General features: G+C 40.2%; 1 protein-coding gene across 2 annotated transcripts in view; it reads left to right on the top strand.

Annotated features, from left to right (window-relative positions):
• The first annotated feature begins 413 nt into the window (after nucleotides 1-413).
• The window catches only part of anos1a (anosmin 1a), a 35,996-nt gene continuing 22,972 nt past the window's right edge, over nucleotides 414-13,437 (top strand). For both annotated transcript variants that reach the window (XM_051427265.1, XM_051427264.1), the window contains exons 1-2: nucleotides 414-721; nucleotides 4,096-4,143. In XM_051427265.1, the coding sequence (XP_051283225.1) occupies nucleotides 524-721; nucleotides 4,096-4,143 (246 nt within the window). In that variant the 5' untranslated portion in view covers nucleotides 414-523. The remainder of the gene's footprint in view (nucleotides 722-4,095; nucleotides 4,144-13,437) is intronic.

Raw genomic sequence — 13,437 nt, 5'->3', positions numbered from 1 at the left:
GAAACCCATCAGCTATCGTCTAATGACAATTTAGCTTTTTGTTAGCTTGCATTTTATTAAACGCAAAAGGACAAACGCATAAAAGGAAAAATTGCTTTAACAAAGTTGAAAAAATGTATAACAAATGACAAAAGCAGAAGTTGAGTTATATTATATTATATATTAGTCATTAATGTGGAATTTATCATTCTATTTATTAAATATTGGTCTGGCCCTGTTCCTGTATGTTGCCTCTCATTTTACAGTTTTATTATACCTAAATCAGCAAATATTCTTGTCAGATTTGTCTTTTCAATATAGTGGTAAGTTTTAGCTATAAATCACATCAGGTGCTTTACAGGCTGTGGGTCCGGTTTACTGACAGCTCTCAGCCCTCTCAGCATCCTGACCCTAACTGTGTACGCCTAGATCGTATAGCTCCTCCCTTGGCTATATAATTCTAGTTAAACTGGACTTCCATCAGATTACTCCCCACCGCATCCTCTTTTGTTTCACAGCCCCACTCCTGGACACGAGGAGGAAGATGCTGGCCACGAGCAGCGGTGTCATGACGAGCCTGTCTCTGTGGATTATTTTCCTCTTCAGCTGCGGTGTCTTCGCCAGGAAGCAGCACGATGAGTCTGATGGTGATGAGTCCTGGTCGGAGAGTGTTTCCAGGGCGAGGTGTGCGTCGCGGTGCCTCAGTTTGCACAGCGTAGCGGCGCTCTCCACACCGCTGCAGGTAAGGAAGACATTGGCACCGGAGCGCACAGGGATTCCACCGCTGTGCTTCTGAGACAGTAACTCTGCAGTTAAGTCAGGGTGTTTTTAAGCGTGGAATTTATGGTAATTTGGACTTATTTCAGAGTCATAGCAGTAATCAGCACGTTTGAGGGCCAAATAATAAGTTTAGAATTACAAAGAATATTTAGGCAAATAATCAGTGCTTGCAGAGCCTTAAATATTAGTTTCCATTGTTTTGTAATAAAACTATGACTGACTACTTTTACTTCCAAAAATACAAACATGGTGGAGAAATACTTTATATATATATTTTTAATGTCTTTACAATAGTTAATATAATTTAAATATATGAAGTATATGGAATATAACTACTGGAATCAACTTATAAACCATCCATAATGTGTAACTTTTTGAATGTAGAATATAATTTAACTGTAGAATTTCAATATAGGATTTAATTTTTTTCAACGTTTAAACCCAATTTATCTAAAACCACCTACAGAAATCCCCCAACTCCCAAATTGGTTCTTGACTGTTGAATAATTGAAAATATCCCAACTACCCAACTTCATTCACTCCCATGTTAAAAATAATTCCTTAAAACTTTCTGATTGACGGGGACTGGAGCAGAGGGCTTGTTATCCTGATTATTTTATTCATATAGATTGTCAGTAACTATGTCTATACACGCACACACACACACACACACACACACACACACACACACACACACACACACACAGATAATCTAGAGTACCCTCCTTGCTTCAGGCTTCAGAGTGATGGGGACAGCATTCTTGTGCACTCACTTAGACCAATGATGACTGCACAGAACGATGGTCCAGTCCACAAAAAAATGATAAATCAGACTAAATCATGAATGCCTCTGTTGGGCTGTCTTGAAACTCTTTTGCTAAAAACCAAACCAAGAAGCAGACTAACTGTCTTCGAAAACTGCAACTCAGATATTGATCACTCTTCATTCTTTGTCTAACAGTAGATGTGTGTCAGTGATAGTTTTGTGCAGTACTAATGTCAAATCATTGGCTGCTGAAGTGTGAACCACACTAACATTGACCTCATGGACATGGGTGGGATGGGTTGGGAGGTGACTGATGGGATAGGGTCAGTCTAGATGTCCAATTCTCCCTTCTGCATCAGAGATCATCTGTCTACAGGAACAATACGCCTCTGTTGCTGCTAGATTTTATTCCTTTGGTCCGACAAAGTTGTGACCACTTCTGTGCAAGTCAATGAGTGGATTGTTGGGACCCCAGAACTGGACAAGGCCCTGGAACATTCCAAGGTTTATATTTATTGTGTTGTAACTGCTGTTGATCATTTTGTCAACATTTATGTTACACCTTCAGTTTTACTCTTTGCAGTGTATGCTGTTTTTAGGTCTTCATACTAGAGCCTGACTGATATATCTACTGGCTGATATTATCGGACGATATTGGCTTATCGCAGACATATCGGTATTGGTGTATATGTTATCCGATATGTGCCAATATGGCAACTCTTTTTGTGTGAAGAGACACAGAAGGGGAGTCCTGGGGCAGAAAGGAATTGTGACATAACTTGCCCAAGCGGCAGTATTTGGAGGACTTTGACAGCGTGCTTACATTGGTGCTCACTACAGTCAGTGATTGTCTAGGTGTCTGGAGGTGAGAAACTGGGCGGGGTTTGAACTTCTCCCTTGATCCTTTTTTAGACAATTACTGATGTTGATTCTACACTTGGAATTACTTTCAGGAAAGACTATTAAAAAGTGTGCGCCCTTATCCCCTTATGCTTATTATGTGACATATGATTTGCTTTTACACATTTATTTAAGAATATGCAGCATACCAGTGTAATTTCAACATTAAAATGATAAAATATTACAACTAAATTTTGACACAGGTTCTTATAAGCCAGGACATAATGAGGAGGATGCCTTACGATAATTTCCTATCATCATTACCACATAAATTTGCAATTAATCAGATGCCTGTTTGGTAACCCAGCCTTGCCTCAGGCACTTGTGTGGTGGAGTCTGGGCTGCCATGATAAATTAGGCAGTGAGAAGTGTGTCGGAGTGATATTTACTTGTTTACTTCACCTATTTAGGTTCTTTGCTCTGTGTTCCAATTGGTGGTCAATCAGCCATAGCATCCCTACATATTTGTCCGCTGTTGCCTGGTCACACACTATATTGTCTGAGCAGCTCTACTGAAGCATAGTGTAATGATTTGCTGCAGCTCAGTTAGTCTTGAGGAACTTCAGAGAGAAGAGCACTCTTCACTTTACTAATCCCTGACCCCAGAGGAGACAGTTTAACTCAGCTCTCCATCAATAACGCACTATTTATTTATTGACAGAGCAAATGTCAGTGTTTGAAAGGCCACATGCTCTCAACTGTGTCAGAAAACCACCGACACTCACAACTGTCTGTAATCCCAAGACATGGTGGAGGGACATCCGAGACTAGAGTTTGTGTTGTGCAGTTAATGTTTTTGCTTCAAAAAAAGTAATCCGATATCACTCATCATTTTTCACTCTTGTTTCCTTTCTCTTTTAGCTCCATTGTTGTAAAAAACGATTAGCAACACATCAGTGATCCACACTGGGTGACATGTTCCTTCATTACCATGAACACACACACTGTAGTTTATTTTGACGCAACACACCGTCCGGCTGCCGGAAATAGTCATTACAACAACAAATGTGGATTAATCGGCCGGTGAAAATAGTATTCAGTATTTCCTCCTGTTTGAGTAACGTTTGTTACCTATACTTTAACATGGACAAACATCCTGGCCAAGGTTTATAAACTATAAATGAGGATGCACATATAGATCTACTGTAACTATCCTTGGAGCTATTTAAGATGAATGGAGGTGATAGTATTTTTAATTACTGTTTAGGTTATGAAGTTATGTGGTTATTTAATGCCTTAACAAATCCAAGAGATCAGACAACAGGAGTGCTGATTAGACACTAGTTTGCCTTTGGAGTCACACTGAAAAAACAAATCCATTGTCTCAGGTGACTTGATCAGTGATCCTGGATCTGCACTCATTATTTTACAGCAAATGGCCTCAGGCTCACAGCAGGGAGCCATGAAGGACATCAAGTCCCACAAACTGCAGGGGAAAACAGTAATTTGTCTTTCTACAGAAAAATTTCAGTTGTGCTATACAAAGTGTGAACTCTTGAGCTCTGTGATGTTCTCCTGACAAACTGTAATTACATTGGCTGCCTGTGAGCTGCAACAGCACTGTAACGTATAATTAGGGCATTAAAATGTATTCGTCTGCACTTAATTCAGTTAGAGCAACTTATTCATTTGTGCTTCTCTCTTTGTCTCCCTCTCATTCTCCTCTTCAGAATAATGGATCCTTGGGCTGGTGTCATAATCATAAGCAGTGTGCAAAGGTAGGTAACCAGTGCTTCCCAAACTTTTTTTTTAAACCACAGCAACCCTCAAACACAAGACATGCATCCTGTTGTTCATTTACCTGTCTTAGTTGCTTTAATTAGTCAGAGACTGTCCTCACGAGAAGAATGATAGCATCAGTCGTCACTTAAAACAGTGGTTCCCACCTTTTTTCTCCCATGTAACCCAACAGCTGTCTGGTAAATAAAGTACCCCCTCATCGACACCACCCATCATGTTCTAAACCCGGTTCATTTGAAATTAAGCTAAATGTTCTGTCATGTTTTTTTTTTGTCAGTTTGGACAAGCTTACATTCACACTTCTACCACTTGCAATGAGAGAAACTGGACATTTCAGCCATTTCTTGATTACTTTAAGCTATTTCACCAGGGATTTTAGCTAATTATCTGAACTGTATTCATTATTTAAAGCAATCTACAGTATTTTCCTACTACTACTTTAGACCTTGCACGATTTTTTCGAATACTTTTAGCCAACAATTTAATTCAATTCAATTTCAGTTCAATTTTATTTGTATAGTGCTAATTCATAACAGAAGTTATCTCAGGACACTTTTCAAATAGAGCAGGTCTAGACCGAACTCTTTATAACATTATTTACAAAGACCCAACAGTACCACCATGAGCAAGCATTTGAATGTCCCCTTCCCCTCCAGACACGTGTTAAGACATAATACAATTACACAACTTGAAGCAGTTATGTGTGTCTGATATATTTGTTTATGCAAAACAAATATTCTACATTTCCATATCAAAATCCTTAAAAAGTCGTCTACTCCATCAAACTCATTAAAAATTGCAGAAATTATTATTTTTTCTTTCTTCTCGACACAAGTTGTCTCTTCCTTCACTGTAAAGTCACTGTAAATTCCATTCTCTATGTGCACTACTGGCTTCAAGTTTCTACATCACACTTGGATAAGTTCCATATGGGACCAGGCTTGACTTCCAAAGTATTTGTGATGTCACAAACCTTGTCACAAAGCTTGTAGGCCCTGCCCCTTAAAATCTGATTTTCAGTGAGCACAAAGAAACGTTCCACTTTCAGCAGATGAATGTGAAAACATCCTTCTAGTGTCAAAAATTGTGCACAGTCAAACTCAAACATCCAATTGAGGAACAAGAAGAAAAACTGACTTTTTAGTGAAGGGTGACTTTTAACAATTTAAGCACTATTAGGAGTTATGTATAAATTGTTGAAATACAGTAAATTGCTAATTACATATCCATCTCTACCATGGATTCACCTCTCTGCTTGCTTGCTTTCTAGCTAGCTATGTAATGTTATTGTTCACGTGTTACAGCTGACCCACACAAAGCTTCTCTTCAGTCTTTCCAATGAGCCCCTGGCAACTACTACACAAATGCCCACTGGGCTTATTGTACCCCTGGCCAGAAATCACTGATCAAAAACAATCTGTTTATGGTCAAGTAACAGTACCCCCCTCTACTGGCCATAGGAATTATGACTCTTTTCTGTTATTATATTAATATTATTATTATTATTATTATTATAGAGCCACAAAGTCAAGCAGGCAAGAGGTTTCCTACCTACTGTCAACAACGGTTTGTTTTAACTGACATCATTACCTATCAGTCTATTTTTAGTTGTTATCGTTGGCTCAGGTTAAGCCGTCTTAGATTTTGTTGCAAGCAGAGATGTATCAGCAGTGTTGCGTTACTATGACAATCAGTAACCACGAATTGTTTAAACTGGTCATAACTGCTGCGTAAACGTTATTGTATTATATCGCTCATTTCTTCTGTTTTGATATGTGTAAAGTAACACGTTCTTACTCCGAACTCATAAAATATCCTAAAATAGCCCTCTGCTTAAAAATTATAGGTACCCCTCTCGCATCATTTCTGGATGCACTGGGCTCCCTGGACAAGTTATAAAAAATACATTTGAATTACCTTGCATAACTTAAGTAGGTTAAATAAGTTATCTTATGTATGTAACTTTAAAGAAGTCAACTATTACTTTTAGTTTTTACTTTGTTTAAGCTATCCATCCACCCTACCACCTCCATATGTGGACTTGTCTCTTTATACTACATCTAGCAGCTGTGCCCACAAATAATGCAAATGTAAATGTTCATGTAAATGTCACCTTGTTTTGTTTTATTGTGAAAAGATATTAACACGGCAGATCAGTCTAAAGATAGGAAGTCACATGGGACTGCTGGTTGGTTCCAGTGTAATAAATCACTGTACCTTTGTGTGTGTGTTTGTGTGTGTGTGTGTTTTTGTGTGTGTGTGTGTGTGTGTGTGTGTGTGTGTGTGTGTGTGTGTGTACCAGTCTGGATGCATGTTTACAGGCATGTGTGTACCTCTGTATATGTGTGTGTGGGTTTGTGTGGCAATAAATCACCCCATGCAAACCAGTCACAGTGTGCTCTGTATGTGTGTGCATGTGTAAACATGCATGTATTGATGCATGCTGGAATACTGTAGTGGTTATTACCCATTTCTCAGCTCTACCATTCATCACCAACCTTGGCTGTTCATTCTCTGATGTCCTATACATCAGAGCAGTTCCTCAGCTAATGCATCAGCGCTCATGAAAGAGGCAGACAGTAATAGATGAAATGCAGGCTTGACATGCTATATATTGCTACATATTATATTCATATCAAACTTTCCAGGGTAACTTTTATGAAATTATGTTCACATAATTTTGTTTAACATCCACTGTGCAACTACTTAGCCTTGGTGTTTTTAGATACATAACAGCCCCCATGAGGAATATTGCCTTCTTGTTGAGCAATGGAGATATTAACACGCCTTAACAGCCTCTCAGTTTGGTAACCATGTGATCCTAGTGATGGGTAATTGTGATGACATGTTAACGCATTAGACATCTCCCCAGCTGCATTATTAAGAGCCTCTAAAGTGAGATATCTAGGCCCTTTATTGAACGATCACAGGAAGAAAAATGTTTTCATTGCAGCGTGAATTAGTCCATGGTACTAACAACTGCTTCATACATCATGTGCATCATCAGCAAGGATTTTATCAGTACACATTGTTTTGATTGCTGTTTCATACATGAATATGATCCACCATGTATAAATATATATAACAGTGATATCTTATGATGTCATTATGTTGTAGCCTTAAGACTTAAGCATCTATCTCCTCTGACATTATGCATCCATATGCATCTCCTCTGTGATCAACAATAAAACCTAAAATGGGATAAAGGCTTTTACCTGGATTGATGTAATCTGTTTCACTTACTTCATTAACCTGTCTGCACCTATCTGTCTGTTTGTCTCTCTCTCTGCCTCTGTCTCTCTCTGTCTCTCTCTCTCTCTCACCCCAACTGGTCGAGACAGACGACCACCCACCTAGAGCCAAAGGGTCTGTCCTAGGTTTCTGCCTTTTAACAGGCAGTTTTTCCTTGCCCTTGTCGCCAAGTGCTTGCTCATGGTGGTACTGTTGGGTCTCTGTAAATAATGTTATAAAGAGTTCGGTCTAGACCTGCTCTATTTGAAAAGTGTCCTGAGATAACTTCTGTTATGAATTGGCGCTATACAAATAAAATTGAATTGAAAATTGAAAATTGAATTCATTAAGTGTTCTTAATGTTCTTTTTTATGTAGGGCAACTCCTGTCTATATGTTTTCATGATCTTCTCTGAAGGAAAATTCATTGTTCACGTCACATTGTAAAAAAGTGTTCAATTAGCACATTTAATGTGAGGGACTGTATGACAGCCACCAATGAACTGCGCATGCATACATGCATATACATATGCAGTTAGTAAAGCTACAGATACTAAGCAATTTCTTTTTTAATTGTGTGGACTTAAACAAACTATATGAGAGGAAATCAAAGTCTTTCAAAGGTCATTGTCATATATTACATAATTTACTGTAGCACTGAACATGTTTTTAGTTGTTTGTTGAGTGATGCACTTCTTGGGTTTATTTTCCTGCAGAGATTGAATACACTTACTGTACAGTGCCTTGGACAAGTGTGTCTGATAAATTGATGCTATATTTTATTTTTGGCAGGTGCTATTAGCACCAAGGTGTTGTAGCCAACAATGCTATTTGCACCTGGGCACACAGTTTGTATATGTTGTGTTTAATGGACCCTACCTTTCAGGAGACTGCTGTTTGTGTCCTATGTAAAACCAAAATCCAACTCTGACTTATTATTTGAACTCAAATCATGATCTTTTCCTAAACCTAACCAAGTAGTTTTGTTTTCTACCCTTAACCATACTGTGACTGAAAACTGAAAAAAGAAACTAAAAAACAAACAAACCTGAAAATAAGTCAACACTGAATTTTGGTTTCACATGGGATTTCACCCCCTGGTCTCCTGGGTGAAAGTTAGTTCAACTACACTGAACAAAACTATAAACGCAACACTTTTGTTTTTGCCCCCATTCATCATGAGCTGAGCTCAAAGATCTAAGACTTTTTCTATGTACACAAAAGGCCAGAAACCAGTCAGTATCTGGTGTGACCACCATTTGCCTCACGCAGTGCAACACATCTCCTTCGAGTTGATCAGGTTGTTGATTGCGCCCTGTGGAATGTTGGTCCACTCCTCTTCAATGGCTGTACAAAGTTGCTGGATATTGGCAGGACCTGGAACACCCTGTGGTATACACCGATCCAGAGCATCCCAAACATGCTCAATGGGTGACATGTCCGGTGAGTATGCTGGCCATGCATGAACTGGGATGTTTTCAGCTTCCAGGAATTGTGTACAGATCTGTGTACACCTGTGTTCATTGTCCATAACACTCGCCTGCCCATACCATAACCCCACCGCCACTCGATCCACAACGTTGACATCAGCAAACCGCTCACCCACACGACGCCTTACACGCTGTCTGCCATCTGCCCTGTAAACCGGGATTCATCCGTGAAGAGAACACCTCTCCAAAGTGCCAGACGCCATCGAATGTGAGCATTTGCTCACTCAAGTCGGTTATGACGATGAACTGCAGTCAGATCGAGACCCCGATGAGGATGACGAGCATGCAGATGAGCTTCCCTGAGACGGTTCCTGACAGTTTGTGCATAAATTCTTTGGTTATGCAAACTGATTGTTGCAGCAGCTGTCCGGGTGGCTGGTCTCTTGGACGATCTTGGAGGTGAAGATGCTGGATGTGCAGGTCCTGGGCTGGTATGGTTACACATGGTCTGCGGTTGTGAGGCAGGTTGGATGTACTGCCAAATTCTCTGAAACGCCTTTGGAGACGGCTTATGGTAGAGAAATGAACATTCAATTCATCAGCAACAGCTCTGGTGGACATTCTTGCAGTCAGCATGGCAATTGCACGCTCCCTCAAAACTTGCGACATCTGTGGCATTGTGCTGTGTGATGGAACTGCACATTTTCGAGTGGCCTTTTATTGTGGCCAGCCTAAGGCATAACTGTGCAATACCCATGCTGTCTGATCAGCATCTTGATATGCCACACCTGTGAGGTTGATGGATTATCTCGGCAAAGGAGAGGTGCTCACTAACACAGATTTTGACAGATTTGTGAACAATATTTGAGAGAAATAGGCCTTTTGTGTACATAGAGAAAGTCTTAGATCTTCGAGTTCAGCTCATTATGAATGGGGGCAAAAACAAAAGTGTTGCGTTTATAATTTTGTTCAGTGTAATTCATCTACCACTACCTCATCACCTGATTTCTGCGAGTAAATAGCTGAATATCTGCCATGTGACTATTCTCACCAAGGTGCAAATAGACACTGTAATTGTGATTGTGGTTTACCTATCCATATTTTGGGACTCAGCTTTGAATTAGAAACCTATTGACACAAAAGACATTACTATTATATGACCTATGTAACCTTGGCAACAATAGTTAACATTGGAGACCGATTCTCAAGTTGAACCAACTCTGGACCAGCACTTGCGCCAGGTAGTTTGGTAAAAGGGGGTATATTTGTTCCAAAACAGTGCCATGGTTTGTCTTTTTCTCCCAAATGTATTGTCTCCATTTTTATTTCTGACCTTGCTAATCATCTATGTCCATCATGTGTTCCAAGTAGATACACAATGCACAAGACACAGAGTGAAACCATTAGCTTGGCAAGCTAATGCTTGCTAATGGATGAAATAAAAAAAAGATAAAGCTGAAATTTGTTAGTTTTGAAGTTATTTTTTTGGCCTTTTATTGCCTTTATTTGATAGATACACCTGAAGATAGACATGAAAGGGGGGCAGAGAGAGAGGGGATGACATGCAGCAAAGGGCCGCAGGTCAGATTCGAACCCTGGGCAGCTGCAGCAAGGACTCAGCCGCGGTACGTGGGTCGCCAGCTCTACCCACTGAGCTAACCGGGCACCCGTTACTGTAGTTTCTTGTCCACATAAGCCACTGTACACAACGGCGGAACTGTCAAAAGTCCTGAACCCACCTTTGTTTCCCATTCCACTGCTAAGTTTGTGAAATAATAAAAAAAAAAACTATGGGTCAGTAAGTCCAGCATACTCAGACTGACATTCACATTATTATCTGCACTCATTTCAGTGTTAGCCTGTAGTGGCTTTTAGTTTGGAGAGCCCTCCAAATTGCAAGCCTGTTTAATGGTGGTTAATTGTGAAATGAAAGGCTCTTACAGCGTGATGAGAAATCAGTGCATTCCAAGAGATATCACTGCGTGCAACTTACTCCAGAGCAGCTTGGTCCGCTGTGTACTTAAGTTTTCATCAATGTACAGCAGGAGAGCTTTAAATGTAGATGTGGTAAAGCTGTCAGAGCTGCTCTGCGATGACAGGTGCTCTCTGAAGTATTGCCACTGAATTCAAAGCTCTTTCATCTTGTCTGCAGCTTCTTGATCAAAGGCCAGCTTTTATTTGCAGAAGCTGTAGCTTGACTGCATCAGGACTGTGGTTGGCTTCGTTCAGACGCATTGTTTCGTGGGTTTTGGATGGTTCATTAGTCAACATTACAGCTGATGATTCTGGTTTGATGGGCTACATACTGTGGAAGCACAAATTTATAATCTTTGATCTGTTTTTAGTGTCAGGCAGTAGTCTGGATTGTTTAAAAGATCAGTTCACCCTAATTACTACTATCTACATGCTCAAATTGGGTGAACTTACCCTTTAAGGCTTACAAAGATTTAGTTTCAACTTTTAGTGTTTGTGTGTGATGTTTTGACAGATTAGGGTTATGGTGCCAGTATACTCCATTAGAACTGCTTGAATCTCCCTCCTCCCAGACCTTTCTGATGTCAGATTGTGAGGGCTGTGTTTGATGATTTCTATTGGAGCAACTTTCTGAAACTAGCAATTTAACATTCACATCCACCTCACCTCAGTGATTGGCCAGAGGTTCATCCAATCACCTGCCAAGTAATTATTTGAAAGTGCCTGCCATTTTTCAACAGTTTCTAACAACGACTTCCAATACAAACCATCTGGCGCAGTTAGGTTATGGCTTTTCAATCCACCGTTGAATGTGGCAGTGTGGATCATGTATAAACACTTAAACCATGCCATGTGAACTTCTGATAGAGTGTACTCTGGCCCTTAGGGTTAGGGTTAAAGTAGCAAACAGCACCAATGATGCTAAATCAGAACCAACATTTTCTTATAATTATTACATCTTGGCTTCACTTCCTGTTTAACTTGAAAATATATCATACTGTAAAAGCCATCCAACCAAAATGTGTGAGAGAGCACAAACTTTCAGTAATGTGGCACTCCTAAGTATTGATACATCCCTGTCCAACTCTTAAGCTCAGAAAGGCCTGATGAGGAGCTTGTTGAAGCTTGTTGCTGTGAGACAGCCCATCACTTTGGCACGTGACCATTTGGCCCCATGTCGTCCTTACGGACCCTGGTAGTAATGAATGCTTGTTAATCCTTCTGTCACTATCTCCTCCAGGCAGACAGCCATTTGCAAGTGCCAGGGTTGATTAGCAACACACTCCCACACATTCCAGTTCAATTCAGCTCTTTAAAAGGAGCTTAAGATGGCACTACTGTAGCATTGGAGTCATGGAGGGACATCGTGTGTATGCACTGACACTGGTGTCTTAGTTCACAACCTAGACAATTGGCATTGAGCTTGTTGTAACGACATTCTTTCAGTAGCACTTGGCAGCCATTAGTGGACTTAATACTCCCTACAGCCTTGTTGTGATGTTTGAATGAAAGCCCCTTTTCTTTCAAACCTTGCACCTCACATTTTTTTAAGTATAAACGTACTTGTGAAATAATTTACTTGCAGTTCATTCCTTGGGAAAAGCTGAGGTCTTGTCTGTGGATGTTTAAAGGTCTGGAACATTTTCAAAGACAGTGTGAGTTGTTGAAACAGACAAACAGGGGGCCTATTTGCTCTCTGAGGGGTTTGTCTGGGCAGCAAATCAAACAGTGTCGAGCACCAAAAGAACAGCATTTTGCACGGTCAGCAGAGAAGTTGTTCGCTCCATTATCTCTGGTTGGTCATGGAGGAGTGGTGCGAACAAACCAACACACACACATACAGTACACACACACAGCTTTACACTGCAGCCAAGTCACGTTCTGTGATCTAAAAGAACAGCTTGGATCCCGAACCAATTCCAATTTGGTGCTAAATTCTGCAGCCGAGTCAAAAATATCTGTTGTCTTCGCCACCAGTGAGACTTAGGTGCTTTCTCAAATCTCTCTCAACCACATCACAAAGTTCCCCTCCAGTCAGCTTTATTTGCGGTATAGTGGAATGGAATACTTGATTTAAGCTTGAAATGGAGCGGAAAACTAACTGACGCTGAGGTGATGCTGGGAATAGCACGAGGGTGGGGACGTCAGTCTGGATTAGTGGACGAGTTCTCCAGTGGAGACCAGGGAGGGAAGATGGGAGATGGCAGGCCTGGCACAGGGCTATCAGACATGCTTCAAGTAGTCTTCATTACATAGCAGGAAGAATTGTACTGTACTTTTTTCCGCCCTTTCCACTCTACCCTGTAACACATCACTGACTCTGACGACAGTGTAGACACTAGAAAATGTTTTTTAGTCTTACTTAAAGTAAAAACATATATTTATATATATGTATTTTATATATATATGAAAAATAATTACAACTTGTGTTTTATTTTCTTAACTCCATCGGTTCTATTAGTTAAAATTACTTTGTTCCCACCAAAGTATTGGCTGGGATCTGGCAATGTGGCAACAACGTCTGATGGGTCAAGAAACATGAGTTGTCAGACAATCAGGACTCTAGTATGCACTAATGGCCGTAGTCAGCTACCAAGGTCTGGACTATTTCCTAAAATTCTTTTTCAATATAAAACAA

The sequence above is a fragment of the Dicentrarchus labrax genome, unplaced genomic scaffold (genome assembly GCF_905237075.1).
Source record: "Dicentrarchus labrax unplaced genomic scaffold, dlabrax2021, whole genome shotgun sequence".
NCBI lineage: Eukaryota > Metazoa > Chordata > Actinopteri > Moronidae > Dicentrarchus > Dicentrarchus labrax.
The sequence above is the reverse complement of the archived record's forward strand: the minus strand, read 5'-3'. Positions and strand labels throughout refer to the sequence as shown.